The following is a 13386-nucleotide window of genomic DNA, read 5'->3' on the forward strand; positions in this document are numbered from 1 at the left end:
AAACGCCATTTGGCAAAGGAATCAAACATTTATAGGGGACTACTTCTTTCTACAGTTTTATTGCCCAAGATGTGTTGCACATATCCTACATGAAATTCGTATCACATTTATTGCTTGCCTTAATTATAGCAATGACCATATGAGCTATGGAGTGATCTCCCCAGGGGATAAATCTATATTATTTCTTGGCATCCTCAGTTCCTGACACTAGCATTGTGCTACAGTATATGTTCACTCAATTCATCAATATGTTTATGAATTGGTACTGCTAGGTGGAAAAATAATGTCAGAGTAGGATTAATCAACCAGAACATTTGCACTGCAACCTGAGATGCACTGGTTATCTAATGTGTTATATATGTTTTATCGATACATGGGAATGTTGGGATCCGTGTTAATGTAGAAATCTGTGGAATGTTGTGTTCACTGTGTTTTCATAGTGGTTCTGTAGTTAAGATATTTTACTGTACAAATATATTTTTGGTGACTTTGTATTTATTGTCTGAGTAATACCCCTTGTTTCACTAATTTTAGACTATTAATTTATTCTTTTTGATAGGTTCTTTGGTAGCAGCTATTTTAGCTACGGATGATGACTCTGGTGTGAATGGAGAAATTACATATGTTGTGAATGAAGATGATGAAGATGGCATCTTTTTCTTGAATCCAGTTACTGGAGTCTTTAATTTGACTCGAGTATTAGATTTTGAAACTCAGCAATATTATATCCTCACTGTTCGAGCTGAAGACGGTGGGGGACAATTTACTACCATCAGAGTTTATTTCAATATTCTAGATGTAAATGATAATCCACCTATTTTCAGCTTGAATTCATATAGCACATCTTTAATGGAGAATCTACCTCTAGGATCTACTGTTCTTGTGTTTAATGTTACTGACGCAGATGACGGTATGTACTTTATTTAATACGCTTTTAAAAACTTCATTAAAATGTCACTGAAAAAAATGTCTTTTATATTATAGTTATTTAACCTGTTCAGTTGTCACAAATTTTCATTTTGTGACTATAGGTCCAAAGTCAAGGAATAGAATTATAACTTAACTATAGAAGATTTTAAAAATTAAATATTTTATCAGTTGAGTTCTTATTTATAATTATTGTATTTATAAATTGTATTAAATTTATATGTATTTATAATTACACAGCATACCTTTCATCATTATATAAAATATATAAACTACCTTCTTTTTTTCCAGTAAAAGTTTAGTAATGTAGAAGTAAGTCATAAGACAATTTTTGGTAGGTTTTTACTATATAAATAAAAATATTTATGTATATATATATTATTTGAACTTAAAAATGATAAAATTTCAAAACTAAAGGAAACTAAATCCTTAAAGAAAAATACTTAGAAGTGTATAACTAAGTTTTATATTTTTGACCCCAGAATTGCTAATAATATTTTAGCAAGCTTTCCTGCTTTGACTCAAAGGAGAGTCTCGAATCTGTTTAAGTTATATACTCAAGTTGAGATTTTGCACTAACTCTGTACTTTACATATGTTTGATTTCTATTTATTGCAAAAGCATTTGGTATACTTTCTTTTAAAAGCTTACACTCTGGCCTTTCTTCCAAGACTTGTTTTACAAGTATGCATATCAGATAAGATAGCATTAAAGATAGCATTGTAGAGATTACTAGTCTTTAGCCAAATTATTTGGAAAATTAATATATTGTTTTCCCTTCCACTGGATGCAACTAAATGTCCTATCAGTATACAAAACAAGGGAAGAGGAAATAGGTCTCTAACCTAAGGAATGCCAAGTACCATAGGCATATCTACCTCAATTTAGAATTTTCTCATTCTTACGACTTTGATGATTTATGTAATCTCAGAATACCATTCTATTTTAACATTCTGTTCTATACTTAGTTTCATTTCAGTAGTGTCTAGAAATGGCACTTGGAAAGATATGAGAAGCAAAAAGCACAGGACTTTATATATGTTTCAATAAACGAAATTGGAAATACTTTCTTTAGAATTCATTAAGTGCCTTTTGAAGTTTCCTCGTCTTATTCAAGTACAGTTAAAATTGGATACATGAATATGTCTACCATAGATGCAGCTGTAATCTAGTTTTACTACTCTTACTACTACTATTGCCAATAATACTACTACTCATCATAGCAATATTAATAATAATATCAATAACTGAGCTCTGTCAAATATTTAGTATATACTGAGTCCTGGCCTAAGAATGTGGAACACGCCATTTCACATACCTCATCCCAAGTCTGTGGATGGGCTCCAATTAGTCATCTATACATAATTGAGATTAATTGCTACTTTAGAGATTAATTTCTCTGTTATCATAACTTTTAGTTTACCTCTTTCCTGAATATGAATATTTTCAATGCTACTCATACATTTTTAAGTTCTCTGTCCCTGTGACTGTGCTTAAGCCTTCTGTAGTGAAGAATTTTCCACCATTTTCCTTTCTGATTTGTTTGGCATCAAAGAGAGCCCATTGTTTCATAGAATTGTGTGCTCCTCTACAATAAATTTCATTTACTTTCATAGCTTCAAGTGTAGGGAAACTGGGAAAATAGCATAAAATAAGCTTTCTTTGTCAACACCTAATGGAATATTCCGTGCACATGTAAGCAAAGAAATACATTAACCATTGACTCCAAGTCACTTTTCATGGATTTTTTTCTTTAATTGTGTAGAGTAAAAGTTTCAAGCTACTTTTATTCATTGTTTTAGTTTTGAATACTTTTATCAGTGTAATTTCCTGTACCTTGGCCTGAAATATAGGACAGAGTTCCTGTTCTTGCTGAATTTCAAGGACAATGATAAGGCTGTGAAAGGGTAACTAACCTTGCATGCAAAATGTGCCAACTCAATTACACTAAAGATTCTCAAAGTTTTTCTCAAACACTATTATTCAGATGTTTTTAAATTAACTAATTATTCTTAATTTCTGATCAGAAAGTTCTTAATAAGGTAATATTGTCATCTTCTTAAGTGAGGTAGTTTTATATGAAAATAAATTTAACATTTTTTGTTATCTGCATATAGATTCTCTCAGTTTAAAATTTAGGTCACATGACAATTCATAAGAATAAAGCAAATATTTTACTGTTTTCATAAGTAATATCTGTATTAATCATGAGGCTTCTAGAAATAATAAACTTCTAGAATAATACATGTGAAAATATTGGGGAATCATGTAAGAATGCTTTGCTAATAAAGCAATGGTAATTTTTGCTGAATAAATATACCCATATATTCTTAGTGCACAGTGAAGACCATTTGACTAGTCAATGAGTTTCATATTCTAGTGATCTTTTGAGGTTGAAACTGCTTCATAAAAATGAATGTTATCCAGAACACTTGTATGTGTTGCAGCAATGTGAAAAGTTGACAAATGTTAGTTCTTTATAGAAATCATAAGATAATATTTATAGATTGTGAATAAATATACATTTTTAAACATGGAACTATATACCTATCATTTTTTTAAATGTTTTGTTATTTATATATGTTTATGTATGTATATTTTTATATATTTTGTAGGCTATGCTTCCTGGAGATAAATTATTCATAAGGATGAAATCCAATCTGTATCTATCTATCTGTCTATCTATAACAGAACCATACATACAACAATGAAACTGCTAGAAGAATCATGTAACTAAACGACTTTCAGAGCATTGAACATAAAGGGTTTGAAATGTGGGCTGTTTTAAGTTAAAGTGGGCTTTTATAGCCCACTAAATTCAAGTTCCAACAGTTATGGATAAAGTGTAGAATTTAAAAATAATATATTTACTGTTTCATAGTTCAGATATTTGATACAAAGAGAGAGAGAAAAATGGTCCATGCTTAGTATTTTTCAGAATACTACAAATGTATAGGGAGAATTTTGAGTTTTAATATGTCCACATGTATTTTTAGATATAGAGCATGTGCCCAAAGTTACTTATTAGACTTGTCAGGAAATGAAAAGTCCTTTTCTTTACAGTAAAGTAAATGTAGACGGCTTCCGTGGCCTATAATTGCACCAGTTGGGTTTTGGTTCCTGAAATGAGAACTATTTCCTAGTGTTGTAATATTTTGTGCAAAAGTTGTTAAATTTTTATGTTTGTTTTATCAAAGATAATAATTGTTATCTTCAGTTCACTTTTAATATTGCTACCTAATATATTTGTCATTATGGATTACAGTATAAGATCAATTTTTTTTTTCTAATTCTAGTTAGTTTAAAATTTATTACTTCCTCCACTCACCCATTTACCAAACTTTTCCCCTTTATAAAAGAGGCTGTTCTGCAGTTTACAGCAAGGCCATAAAATCTCGGTATCATGTTCTCTTTTTGCCTCTGCAATTTAGCTGTTTACCCAAGGAAGCAGCAGACATGGTGGACTAAGGATATTCAGATTCTTGCTTTAATTGCTCCCATTGCTGTTGATTTATGTGGACATGTTAGACCATCACTTCACAGCCATGTGAAATTTTGTCAGTCTGTTTAACCTCCTTTGATCATGGATAGGAAAGATTTTTATATGCTTTTGTAGAACTAAATTTTATATCTCTGTTGATATTATTTTTATTCAGGTGTTTTCATAACTGTTTCTAATAATGTCTGAATGTGGGCCTCAAAACAATAGGAACTAAATATTTGCTGGTAGATTGGTCATAGGAAATGCAGAAAATTTCCTTAAAAAGTAATTAGATTATATATATATAACATATATAAATATTTGTGAATATACATATATATACATAATCAAAAATAAAAAGTTCCACCAATTGTGTGTGTATGTGAAATTGCTAGGACATTTTATCCTTCAAAACCTTTGGCATTTTGTTATAAGGAATTGAAGTAGGCTGTTGGCTTTGTTCTATCCAGATCTTAAAATTCTCTTTCTCTCCTGCTGGTGAATTGACCGGTAACCTGTGTTAGCTTTATTTATTCATCTTTTTCCTGATCCTCAGGCTCCTAAGTATTCCACACTGTATAACCTCTGCTTTGTTCACTTGTGAATAGTCTTAAATAAGCTGTAAAGGTTAAAAGCCAGGACTTATAATGAGGGGGGAAACCCTACCTTTTCTAAGTTCAACTCAACCATTGTTTACCCTAGAAATTTTTGTCAATAGCCAGTGCCTGAAAGTTATCTTTATAAATATTTTTCCTACGCATCAAGTTAGGCAAAGGACTTTATTTAAAGACCGTAAAATCACGGGAAAAAAGTAATTGTGGCATTTTTAAGAAGAACAAGCCCTACATGGTAGAAAGGAAAATCTCATTACTCAGGTAAAGTTTGCCTTTGTAAAAAACTTGATGAAGTTCAAGAAAAGGCAAAAGCTAACTGAAGCAGTCATAGAATACTAAAAAAAGAATATTTAAAATAAATAAAGAGCAAAAAGCTGATTAAATTGTTCTAGAAGGCTCTTGGGAAAGAGTAGACATCATTTCTGATAGGTGGAATTCAGAAACCTGGATAGTTAATTAACTTTAGAAACATAGGGGCTATTTGTAAGCAATTCATGTTACTCAGTAGATATTCCTGAGTCCCAAAGTATAAAATCTCTGCTAAAGATGGATTATCTAGGTGCATAATATGTATCTTATCACAATATCCTCTAATATTCCCAACATCTTTCAGATAAACTGTAAAAATACACATGGCATTATGACCAGTGAAGAAAACACCACTCTGAGGCAGAAAAATCTGACTTTTTCTTTCTGTTTTCAATGCTTATTTGTTATTTACCTTCAAATTATTTACTAAAACAATAGGCGGATCTAGTCTCCATGTTATCTTTGTTATAGGATTCTTTGCAATGATTTTCAGAGTTAAGGATTTAGATATATTTTTAACTTAAAAAATGATACATGTTCCTAAGAAAAATAGGCATTATCTAAATATAGCCCAGTGATAGTATGAGCATTTGTATTTCGAGACTTTTATGTATAGTTTCACTGCTAATGATTCCTTTAAAGAAAATTTTTTAAAAACTTTAAATATATATAATAAAGTTTGAGAAAGAACTACTTACTCGAAGACTATTACTTGGCTAGATGCTTAATAGGAATTAATAAGTATTTATTGGTTCTGACAAGAAATATAAAAGTAGACTTACAGCATCCATGAGTAATGCCATACATCAGAACATTTTATTACCCTTCTCTGAAAATTGGTGTTGGCTTCAATAAATTACTGAAGTTATAAATGTTTGGCTAATAGTATAGAGTGTGGCCCTGTTAGTATTGGACCATCGGGAATTATGTGGTAGAAATAAGGAAAAGTATAGAAAAATATCCACTCTACGGAATACTTTTACTTTTGTAATTTAACATTTCAACACCCTAGTAAATAGCAAGCAATACATAGATCATTTGTTCACCAGATTGTAAACATCTTTTCAGATCAAAAGTTAGCAGGAAAAGAGTTATATGTTTGCATTATTTACTAAATAAATTAACTGCAGCTAAATCATTCTTAAAGTGTTTCTGAGTGTACAATATATCAAGCAGGCCAGAAGATTTGCTGCAGCTTAGTTTGCTATCAGCATACATTTAAGAAAGTTTTATTTTTTCCCTCAATTTCAGGCATCAACTCTCAATTGGCTTATAGCATTGCTTCAGGTGATAGCCTCGGACAGTTCACAGTTGACAAGAATGGCGTACTTAAAGTTCTAAAAGCCCTGGATCGGGAAAGTCAGTCCTTCTACAACTTGGTTGTTCAGGTGCATGACCTACCACAGCTTGCAGCCTCCAGATTCACGAGCACTGCTCAAGTCTCCATTATTTTGTTGGATGTAAATGATAACCCACCAGCATTTCTTTCCCCTAAGTTGACATACATTCCAGAAAACACACCTATTGATACTGTTGTATTCAAAGCCCAAGCAACTGACCCAGATAGTGGCCCAAACAGCTACATTGAGTACACCCTGCTGAACCCTTTGGGAAACAAGTTCAGTATTGGAACCATTGACGGTGAAGTGAGGCTCACTGGAGAACTGGACAGAGAAGAGGTTTCTAATTATACTCTGACAGTGGTGGCTACAGACAAAGGTCAACCGTCTCTCTCTTCATCTACAGAAGTTGTGGTTATGGTACTGGACATCAATGATAACAACCCCATTTTTGCACAAACTTTGTATAAAGTGGAGATTAATGAAAACACACTTACTGGAACAGACATAATACAAGTATTTGCAGCAGATGAAGATGAAGGTACAAATGGACAGGTTCGCTATGGCATTGTTGATGGTAATGCCAATCAGGAATTTCGAATAGACTCTGTCACAGGTGCCATCACTGTGGCTAAGCCTTTGGACAGAGAGAAGAACCCTACTTACCTTTTAACTGTTCAGGCAACAGATCGGGGCAGCACCCCCAGAACTGATACCTCTACCGTGAGCATTGTCCTACTGGATATTAATGATTTTGTTCCTATATTTGAGCTATCTCCATATTCTGTAAATGTCCCTGAGAATTTACAGACACTACCCAGAACAATTCTTCAGGTCAGTATATTTAAATAAAGCAATATGTGTTCACTATCAGACATCTAACTGAAAATCCCCCTCCTTCTACAATGTTCATGCTTCCCTACCCTCTCCCCATTCTCATCCATAAATGCTCAATTACAGATATAGCAAATCTTGAAAAGGTTTATAAACACCAAACCTAAGAACCTATTAATTTTGTCATAGATAAAAATATTGCATTTCAATTACATTCTTTTGTGTATATCCATGTTGCACACATTTATGTATTTGTGGTTTTGAATTTGTTTCACTGAGAGTAATATCTGCACATAGTAAGAAAATAAAATGATGTAAATGTTTCAAAAATTTGCTACAAATATTGTTTTACCTTCTCTCTTCATAAATTCAATTACCCAGGTGAAACTGCTATTAAAAATTTTTGTGAAGCCTTCCAAAAATGCTATGCATTAGTTCTATGCTTTAGTTTTTGGCATATTTTTACATAAATAGACTTATGCAATATACACTATACTGCACTTTTTCATTTTTTACTTGAAAAAAATACATCTTAGGAATCTTTGAGTGTGGTTCTACCTTGTTATTTTTAATGAATACATTTAATTCTATTGGATGCATTGTCTTTATTTTGCTCACATCCATGGCGTGTACTATTCTCTCCTACAGGTGGTGGCAAGAGATGATGATCAAGGATCTAACAGCAAACTCTCATATGTTCTTTTTGGTGGTAATGAAGACAATGCTTTTACTCTCTCGGCCAGTGGAGAACTTAAAGTAACACAGAGTCTGGACAGGGAAACCAAGGAGCACTTTGTCTTAATGATTACAGCTACAGATTCAGGTAAGTCCATTGCAACCTTGTCAATTGTGAATAATTTCTTCATGAGTGAAAGAAAGTATGTTTTGTGTACTAGTAAATTAAATATTTGTTGAAATTTACTAATTCTTGAAATTCTGGATTATAGGTATATAATTTATAGCACATAAATCACTTTATGAAATTTCTATGTAAGTAGTAAGGGCTTAAGAACATCGCAAGCAAAGCTCTCTTCCTGTAAAACAGAATGCATCCTTGACCCCTAAGCCACCAGAGTCCCTCTGGGTGTGACCTTACGCTCTATCGCTTGAGGAAGGAGGCATTTAAAGTACTTCAGCTTTGAAAACATTCAGATGGTTCTAGTCCTCTATTCTCTCATGATAGACATGGGTGAGTGAGCCTGTTAGGAGGAACTTGGACAAGAAACAGGTTCAGTAAAGCATTTATCTAAATGCACAGACTGCTCAAGAACCAAGTCCTGGTATCAAGGAGCCAAACTGGGAAATCTGGGGGAAAACCAGAGACTTAGAATTCTTAATATAAGAACAAATAGCAGAAGTGTAACTAATTTCAATGAAGGACTGTTGCCATTAAATGAGAAATGTGAAGACCAGGTGTGTGAAAATTTTGTCCAATATTGAGATAGAGGGGTTATGATTTATGGAGAGTCCTGAGTTATAATGAGTGAAAATTTAAATTATCAGTAAAATTAATGTGTTTGGAAGACTGCCATACTGGGCCTTAAAAATGGAGCTAAAGAGCATGATGGGAGGCAAAAATGAATTTCAGTGACACTGGTGCCTTAGGTCAAAGTATTTTGGCAGTCTTGGAAAGTAAGGCATTTTTGTGACCCTTATCCCAAAGCACAACTCTCTATGAGTGCTTTTATTCAAGCTGCCCCAAAATGGACTGGTGTTTCTGAGGCCACTGGGGGCAAAGTATTCAATTAGACATCTGAAGATCACTTGATATGGGTGATGTAGAAAGCAATCAGATATTGTGAAAAAAAAAAGTCAAACTAGATGATTTTTTCAAAAACTCATGTGTGACCACAATTCTATGTTCAGTTACTTCCCTGGCGTACTTTTGATATCATTAAAACTCATGTGCAATGTGCAACCGCAATTCTATGCACACTTTTTAACCACTTTTTTGGGAGAATGTGGGAGTTTTAGATATCAGGTTTTAGAATCTGCAGTTTGATCCTGTTTTCTGGGAATGAGGTCTCTTACACAAAACTTAAAATACATATTCACTGCTATGATTTAAAAGTCAAATTGGTAGATGACATGTGAAAATTCAAAAAAATGTGGCATCTTTTAGATCCCAGATGCCATGTTATTCTCAAATTCGTAGTGTTCTAAGGACCTGGAAAATATCAAAATGTTCTGAAGAAAAAAGTTTGAGAGTTTTATTCCTTATCTCACAAATCACTTTTCCTTTGCTCTTTTTAAGCTCTTGCTTGATGGCAGCCCAAAGATAGATCAACTTTGGCAATATAGTAGAAATTGAAGCGGCAGCTTTTTAATCATGCAAACCTCTAAATCTTTGACTTTTGGGGGGAGAAAACATTAGCATTCCAACTATCATCATATTTTTAATTTACTGACTGCATAGCTATAGAGTAGCACATCTGGAAACTCTCTACTCTTGTCTACTGCTCAAAATAAGCTACAACCACACTATCATATGTGTGTGGGACTGAATGTTACATTTCTAAATAACAAAACCAGAACGGAGTATAATTCTAGCTCATTCTTTTCCTATAGGATTAAATTGCTAAGCAGACTACAACTCAATTATTGATGATATTTTATTTATCTATAATTAAAAGTATGGATATTCTGCCTTCATTATGCATTACTTATTGTTATTTCTTTTAGAAATATGTACTGTACCAAGTATTATAGAAACTCCTAGGAGGCTAAAGCATCTGCCTGGTACAGTAATGCAGGTACTACTACGTGGGTTCTTCTAAGAGGGGAGCTTGCTCTAAATGGGTTAATGTCCTTCACATGGTTAGACAGTCTATTTCTAAGTAGACTTCCTTACTAGAGTCTGCCTTATGCCTTACCATTTTCTCATATGCACAATAAATAATATATTTTTAATGTGGCAAGTAGCAGGGAATTATCAGAGAAATCAGAACAGCACGCTTTAAAAATTATTTTAATTAATTCAAATGAACGTGTATCCTAGGTTTAAATACATAGGATTTAGAGTTAAACCTAGGTTCAAATCTTACCTCTGCCATTTCCCAGCTACATAACCTTGGAAAACCTGCGTGTTCCTTCGTGGTCGTATCTATATGTGGAAATACTGATACCTGCATGAACAGTTTATTGGCCAGAATAGCTAAGAGAATGGTTTATTTTAGCTGTTAATAGAATATTAGTCAACATGTTTGCTAGACATCTCAAGCTTAGTAAGGCCAAAGTAACACTTTCTGACTGCCCTCTGCCACCCTGCCCTCCTCCGATTGCTTTCTGTCCCTCATTTCGCAATTGCCGAAGGCAACTTCTCATTATCCTTCATTCCTCTACCTCTGTTCCCCACACTCAACATGTCTGTTAACAAGTAAACTCTGACTCAAAAATTTCCAAACGTGTCCTGAATTTACCTGCTTTTCTTTATCTCTAATACTGCCACCTTATTCTAAGCCCTGGCTAGTATGATAGCTTCCTAACTGCCTATCTTTCCTCCTGCACAGTACTTTATCCAACAAGCAACAGACAGACTTAAAAAAATAAAACAAAACAAAATAAAAAAACCTTCCAGTGGTTTCTAGGAATAAAACTTAAATGTCTTACCATTGACCACATGGCATTAAATGACCGGGCCTCTGCCCACCTATCCCGGCTACCACCACCTGCTGCTGCCTTTGTCTTGAACAAGCCGTGGAGCCCTGGCCCCGGCTCAACCTTTGTCTCCTCCCAACCCTGCATTCAGTGTCATCATGTTGTTAGGTTGAAATCCGCCAACATGGATATATTTACACTATGGAAATCAATGAATGCTTCGGCTTGGGGTGGCTTGTTTCTTGAGAGCAGCTGCTGAACATTTAGTGCACATTGCCAATGCCAGTCAGTCTGGCTTTGTTAAAAATGCCAACCTTTCTCCTGCCCATGGCCCTTGCACTTATAGTTCTCTCTGCCTGGAGTTATGTACCCTGCAGCCAGCTGTTTTGTTTTGCTTTGTTGGACCATGAGGCATTCATGTCATTTTATCATTATATTTAGGTAAAATGTCAACTTCTCAGAGAGGATTTATCCAATCACTGATCCAATGTTCACCCTTCCCCTGTGCCCAGTGTCACTCTCCATCACTTGACCTTGTTGGGATTTCTTCTTAACACTAATTGCTATCTAAAATTGTATGCTTATATATAATAAAATATATTAATATATGAGTAAGTAGAGTTTGTTTGTCTCACCAATCTCATCATCCTTCCAGTAGAATGTAAATTTCCTAAGTCTTATTCAAAACTGAATTCCCAGAAACACTCACAATGGGACCTGTGACATAATAGGTGCTTGATAAATACTTGCTGAATGAGCGAATGATTTAATGAGTGGAAAATGATGATAATTAGTTATCAATTAAAGCTAACGTATTATTTTAATAAGCAACTAGTTATTTATATTTCTTTAACATACTTGTGTTTAGTTTACTGTTACGTATTTACCACTTACAGATTTTTAAAATGACCTTCCAAAAGGGAAAGTGCAAATCTTTTTTAAATCATGGCTGAAATTCCAGAAGTTTTTGCTACATTGGTTGTGGTCATTCACATTGACCTCTGTTTTGAAAAGCAGCACAAGTGTTTAAGGCTCTGTGGTGTTTAGTGTGATGTGATAAATTGCAGTCATATGTAAGGATCCACTGAAGCATTTTATGGCTTTAATTCAGTTTCAAGTGCTTAAAATACTGCTTGAGTTATATTCTCATGACTCTACCCTGAACTTTCTGGCTCTTACTCAATTCTGTTATCTATTAGACATTTCTAGACAGGTCTTATTGCTACTCTGTGCTTTGAGATTCACCTTTTCTTAGTTTGATTCACTAATTCAAAATCTCCATAAGCAGAAACTATGGGCTTTTGAAAAGTTTTACCATTTGGCAATTCTCTGAAACCTAGATATCCTAAAGCAAAAATAGTGTAAGTCTTCCATATTTCCCAAATATCCAAGTACCTTTTCAGCACATATATGGTTTTACGTAGCTTAACTATAAGGGTCCATCACTCTTCACATCAACTGAATTTGAAAAATTTGCTTATTTTGAATTTTATTTTGGAACATTTAGGGTTTGCATATACTATTCTAATAGATAGACATCTATGGAAGTAATTTTTGTAGGTCCTTTAGAATTTTTTTTTAACTACAGATAATCTTATGCCTGTGAGCCATTAATATCTGTCAGTATTCTTACAAAGAACTGAGTTAGTGTGCGAGAAGGCAGTAAAACAAGCTGGTATGACAGTTGGGGATGTTACAGTTATAATTCATTGCATAGTTTGGAGGGATTTTTAAAGAGAACTATGTGCAAAGAAATTCTAAGTTAGAGAAATCTGACTTAAAATGATGATTTTCTGGCCAGCGGATTTCTGGGAGATGAGCCAGTCCACTTCCTTTATTTTGTAGATAAGGGAATTGAAGCCTGCAAGAAGTAAGCCATTTACCAGAGTTTGCAGACCCAGGTAGCAGCAGAGTAAAGATCAACATCTAGAATTTCTGCCATTCAACGAAATTCTTGCTCACCTATACCATATTTATTAAATATTTTAAGGAAATCGGAATATTCCTTAAAATATACTGCTGACTCTCTGCATGCCAGATTTCCAAACATGCAATTTAAAAACCTTTTCTTCTCATATGCCATTCATTTTACTTTAATAAGTAAAACATGCAACTGTTATTTTTCTTTCCCGAAATAAATAAATGTTTCAAAACATTTTTAACTGAAGTGAAATTAATTGGAATCAGCAATTTCTATATTGATTTTTTTCAAAATAAGCTAAATTTAGGCATTGTTCAAATTAAATTGCTTTATAGGAAAAGATATAAAGAATTCATTAGGCTT

The 13386-nt window shown here is 33.6% G+C and overlaps 1 protein-coding gene across 2 annotated transcripts in view; it reads left to right on the plus strand.

Annotated features, from left to right (window-relative positions):
- Positions 1–13386, plus strand: part of FAT4 (FAT atypical cadherin 4) — a 153930-nt gene that overhangs the window by 84520 nt on the left and 56024 nt on the right. For both annotated transcript variants that reach the window (XM_069493145.1, XM_069493146.1), the window contains 3 exons: positions 560–910; positions 6583–7505; positions 8154–8328. In XM_069493145.1, the coding sequence (XP_069349246.1) occupies positions 560–910; positions 6583–7505; positions 8154–8328 (1449 nt within the window). The remainder of the gene's footprint in view (positions 1–559; positions 911–6582; positions 7506–8153; positions 8329–13386) is intronic.

Source organism: Eulemur rufifrons, chromosome 18 (assembly GCF_041146395.1).
Source record: "Eulemur rufifrons isolate Redbay chromosome 18, OSU_ERuf_1, whole genome shotgun sequence".
Taxonomy (NCBI): domain Eukaryota; kingdom Metazoa; phylum Chordata; class Mammalia; order Primates; family Lemuridae; genus Eulemur; species Eulemur rufifrons.